Genomic DNA, 4,260 nt, shown 5'->3' with positions numbered 1-4,260 from the left:
CCAGCTCTGCTTTTCCCTTGCGCCCCCTCCCCACTGAAGTCCCATCGTCTTCTTCCGTCCCACCGCCATGTCCTTCTCGCTGCCGAAGTTTTTCGGCAAGTGCATGGACCAGGCGGTGGCCCATGAATCTGCGGCATTTGTCCTGATCCCGGAGCACATTCTCCAGGCCGCCTGCCGGGCAAAGGCCCAGCGCCTCTTCCCCTTCTCCACACCTGCCCAGACCGACGCAGCTGAGAGGCACTTCCAGCGCGCCTTCGAGGAGGCCGCCCAGGAGCCGGCCAATGCCGATTCACACCTCCTCTCGGAGTTCCTGCTGCAGGTGGACCTTGCGCATTTTGATGTGGCTTTCGGTTGTCTGCACCAGGCGACCGAGGTCTATTTGGAGATCTTGTCGACGGATGCCGGCGCGCACTCCAAGTCCGCACAGTGTATGTATCTCCTGTCTTGCCTGCCTGACCACACGCACGCACGCACGCACACGCACACACAAGGCCCCATGGATCCCTGACCTTGATCCACAATTCTCCCTGTTTGCCTGGCATTTGGTCCGGACCATGCGACAGTCGAAAGTGTCATCGCCGCCGTCGTCGAGCGCATCGAGATCCTTCAGCAATACAACGCCGTGCTGAACGAGCTGAAGATGCGCTCAAACCAATTCCAGGCCCTGCAGCTGTTCGAGGCGGCCGATCAACCGGCCGAGGCCGCTGGTCCCACAATTTCCCCCTCATTCGGCCATGACCACCCGGTGTCCGCTCTCCAGGGACAGCAGTACCGACATGCTGTCCCATTAATCGCCTCCCCGCCGCCGCCCTATGACCATGCTGTCCGCAGGGCGATCTCGGCCAACCCCCCGCCCGCCGACCGGGCTCCCTGTGACTGCTGCGATCGGGGGCTTGGCCTGTCGCCCGCGGTCGAGCCTCAAAGCACCTCGAGCCTGGTCGCACCGACCACTCCCGGCGGCCCGGCCCGACGCCCGGCCGTCCTGTCCCCCACCTCGCCCGGGATTTTCTCCTCCTTCTTCCACACGATCGCGCGGCCAATCTACCAATCGCTCTCCGGCTACCGGGGCCATCGGGCTCAGTGTCCGTGCCTTTTTGATGGCGCCTGCCTGCCATCTTCCCGGCATCCGACGGCCGCTGCTCCTGGCCCCGTGCCGGCACCCCCGGCCCCGGCATATCAGGAAGACCGACGGGTTACCTTCAGCGAATTCACCGACGCCTATTTCAGTGGCCGGCACAATGCCAAGGCCGGGCATTTTGCCGGCCCCGTGGCCACCCCGCCCAACAGCGGCACCGCGGATGGGACCACCAAGGCGGCCAGCCTGGCCTCCTGCGAGCCGGATCCCACCCTCGGGCCCCCGGGCCAGGTGGTGGCCGCCGCGCGGCAGCTCCTCTTGCAACTGCTCCTGCTGGTCCAGTATTCATGGGACCTGTCAGTCACCTGGGTGGACCAGCATTTGCTCATCCCCTCGGTGGCCGGGCTGGACGCGGCCCAAAGTGCCGGGCCCCTGCGGTGGACCTCCAGCACTTGGCGCCGGGTGCAGCAAAGCTACGCCCATAGACAGAACTATTTCATCCTGCAGGGCGGCCGCGGATCCAGCTTCGGCGGTGATGGGGCCCCTCCGCTTGGGCCCTGCTCCGATATCGAGGTCCTGCGCTCGGCTCATGCTCTGCCCGACAGCTTTTATGTTTACGCCGATCCAGGAGCCAGCTTCATTGACAGTGCCCTCTGGCGTGCGGTGGTACGTGTGCTTTGGCACCATTCCCCCACACTGGCTGCCGTCGACCAGCGGCCATGCTGCTTACTGACCCCCCCCCCCCCCCCCCTCGGCCGGTGCCCCCTCGCTTTGACCCCGCCTCCGCAGGATCTGCTAGCGCGGGTGCGCCGAGCCCTACGTGCGCTGGACGACAGCCCATCGACGTAGGTTCCCCTCGACATACCTTCCCCTCTCTTCCTCGCCCCATGCCCCCCCCCCTACTCCTCTTCGCAGGAATAGATAGACACATAGATTGGAAAGTGGTGATTTATCTTCAGTCGGCCAGGGAGGAAAATGATGGCAGGAGAGCAGGGCTGAAAGAGTATGGGGAATGGAGTGAACCGGGCGGCACGGTAAGGCAGGTGGGGAGGAGGAGGGGGGGAGACTTACTCGAACTCGCGGGAGGCAGAGCTGGCCTTGACATAGGCGGCAGCCACGATGGAGCGGGCCTCCAGGAAACGCTGGGTGCAGCGAGACACGCAGGACTGCGCACAGAGCACAGAGCACAAACCAGGAGGTAGGGGGAAAGCGAGTCAGAGGACGGCCCCGATGGGAAAGAGTGGTGTGCATTTCTCAAGGAACGATCAAAGGCAGAGAGAGAGAGAGAGAGAGAAAACTGGATGGCGTACGGTCTCGCTGGAGTCCAGGCGGGAGCCAGGCTTGGTGACGCAGCGCTCGAAGCACTTGTCGGAGATGGCCTGAAAGGGGGAGCCGGGAAAGCGTGAGCTGGGGACCGGGGTTGCGCGGGATGGACGGGGGGAGGAAGAGGGAGGAAGGAAAAGGGGGAGCGAAGGGCAGAGAGATGGGACATACCGAGGTCAGGGTCTGGACGATGTTCATCTGCATCTGGAAGAGGGCGGTCTCCTTGATCTGCTCGAAGGTCATCTCATTGGCACCGGGGGAACCAGACATGCTAAAAAAAGGGGGGGAGGAAAAAAAAGCCAAGGGGTCAGCGCTGGGCAGGAGAGTCGAGGCGAATAGTGCAATAGAATACATACTCGGCCATGATGAACTGCCGGCAACGGTGCCAGGGCAGGACGACAAAGCAAAGTCCGATGGGGAGAAAGGAGGACAGGAAATCGGGTGTCGGGTTAGGTGCGTGGCGATACTCAGTCGGGTGGATCAAGCGTGGGGGATATATACTTTGCAAGGGGGGGGGGGGCGGGGGGGGGGGGGGTGGGACGGGGGGGGGGGGGGGGGGGGGGGGGGGGGGGGTCTTCTTTGGAGAAAGGGAAAGCCGCCCGGCAGCACGGGCCCTGGCCGTGGTGGCCCAAATGAACGTGCGTTCATGGCGTCGCCCGCCCGGGCGACACCCAACAATGGCCCGTCTCCCTCCCTGCTCTCCCCCCCTCCCCCTCTCGGGTGCACACCTCGCGCCGGGCAGGATGGATGCGTGGACCTACGGAAAACGCGAGGGGCTCCCCCTCAAGAGAGGGGGGCCAGAAAAGCTCCCTGGCACAGCCCAAGCGTTGGTACTAGGAGTAGAATAGCATTCCATTGGGGAGGAAGCATCTGCCACTGGGTGCGCCAATTTCACCGTTGGCCCCTCAGTCATCAGAACCTCCTGAGACTCTCAGCCCCGGGTCGGCGCCGGCCGAAGGTACCCCCCTCGAATGCAGGTGTCTGCGCGAGCCCGACCCCGCTGCCCCCTCTCGACGAGTGGGCTGACCTCGATCAGAGGGATTGTTTTTATTGGCTTGCCCAAAAAATAGTGGGCACGCGGGCGCGCACGGTGCTCACCACCGGGACGTTCTGCGCATCGAGAAGGGGGGAGGGGGGACGATCAGTGCCCCTGCCAGGCCCTCCTGCTTTTAGACATAGTAGCTCTGGGCCGCGGCCGTGGCACCGGTAAGGGCGGCGCTCTGGACGTCGGGATTGGTGGCGGCCTTGGTCATGGCCTGGTTGCGGGCCTATTCGCGCGCAGGCATGTGCCGCGGAAGGAAGGGGCACGATCCGAAGCAGGGTGGGGTCGGGTCAGTGAGGCCGGTGGGGAGGGGACATGCTCCCACCCAGGTACACGGACGGTGCGTGGAGGAGGCCCCAGAGCAGGGGAGGGAGGCAAAGAGGAGACAGAGGCCCAAACAAAAAGTGCACGCACCTCCTGGAAGGTGTGGCCACGCTCGCGGTAGCGGCGCAGCATGGAGGTGAAAATCAGGAAGGAGAGGATGGACCAGAAGACCCAGCCGACGGTGGACAGCAGGGCCACCACACCGCCGCCGATCTTCCCGCTGTCGAACAGCCGGATCATGTTGATGATGCCCACGGCGCCGGTCTTGTAGGGGCCCAGGACACCGTACAGGGCAAAGCCGATGTTCACCACGCCCGACGCAAAGAAGATCCAGAACTGCAGGGCGCTGTCATGCTGCAGGGCGCGATATGCGCGCAGGTACCACAGGTAAAAGGCACCCGGCGGGACGAGCAGCAGGAAGATCACCGAATAGATCAGATCCCACACGCTGTTGCCTGAGGGTCGGAAGGCCGGGCACAGGAGGGAGCGCGGGCAG

At 64.2% G+C, this 4,260-nt stretch overlaps 3 protein-coding genes across 3 annotated transcripts in view; 1 reads left to right on the top strand and 2 right to left on the bottom strand.

The window, feature by feature from the left end:
• On the top strand, positions 1-2,016 carry H696_04557 (hypothetical protein). Its single transcript, XM_009498438.1, has 3 exons — positions 1-428; positions 564-1,741; positions 1,865-2,016. The coding sequence occupies exons 1-3, from the start codon at positions 68-70 to the stop codon at positions 1,922-1,924; spliced, it is 1,599 nt and encodes a 532-aa protein (XP_009496713.1). The 5' UTR covers positions 1-67; the 3' UTR covers positions 1,925-2,016.
• On the bottom strand, positions 2,010-2,908 carry H696_04556 (hypothetical protein). Its single transcript, XM_009498437.1, has 4 exons — positions 2,755-2,908; positions 2,570-2,669; positions 2,386-2,454; positions 2,010-2,241 (listed from the first exon to the last, which is right to left on the bottom strand). Exons 1-4 carry the CDS (start codon positions 2,760-2,762, stop codon positions 2,143-2,145), a joined length of 276 nt encoding a protein of 91 aa, XP_009496712.1. The 5' UTR covers positions 2,763-2,908; the 3' UTR covers positions 2,010-2,142.
• A 518-nt stretch (positions 2,909-3,426) lies between these two features.
• Positions 3,427-4,260, bottom strand: part of H696_04555 (hypothetical protein) — a 1,623-nt gene continuing 789 nt past the window's right edge. Inside the window, exons 3-4 of the mRNA XM_009498436.1 lie at positions 3,855-4,219; positions 3,427-3,666 (exon numbers count right to left, since the gene is read on the bottom strand). Of these exons, the coding sequence (XP_009496711.1) occupies positions 3,568-3,666; positions 3,855-4,219 (464 nt within the window). The 3' untranslated portion in view covers positions 3,427-3,567. The remainder of the gene's footprint in view (positions 3,667-3,854; positions 4,220-4,260) is intronic.

This window comes from Fonticula alba (genome assembly GCF_000388065.1).
Source record: "Fonticula alba strain ATCC 38817 unplaced genomic scaffold supercont2.7, whole genome shotgun sequence".
In the NCBI taxonomy this organism is placed as follows: domain Eukaryota; order Rotosphaerida; family Fonticulaceae; genus Fonticula; species Fonticula alba.
Note: the sequence above shows the minus strand (reverse complement) of the source record. Positions and strands in the feature narration are given on the sequence as shown.

Bases quoted from the DNA above. Each gene is read 5' to 3' on its own strand.
- H696_04557 (XM_009498438.1), top strand. From the start codon at position 68: ATGTCCTTCTCGCTGCCGAAGTTTTTCGGCAAGTGCATGGACCAGGCG. The intron at 429-563 runs GTATGTATCTCC...ACCATGCGACAG, and splicing joins GCACTCCAAGTCCGCACAGT to TCGAAAGTGTCATCGCCGCC. The intron at 1,742-1,864 runs GTACGTGTGCTT...CCGCCTCCGCAG, and splicing joins GTGCCCTCTGGCGTGCGGTG to GATCTGCTAGCGCGGGTGCG.
- H696_04556 (XM_009498437.1), bottom strand. The intron at 2,455-2,569 runs GTATGTCCCATC...TCCCCCTTTCAG, and splicing joins TCGTCCAGACCCTGACCTCG to GCCATCTCCGACAAGTGCTT. The intron at 2,242-2,385 runs GTACGCCATCCA...CTCTGTGCGCAG, and splicing joins GCCTGGACTCCAGCGAGACC to TCCTGCGTGTCTCGCTGCAC.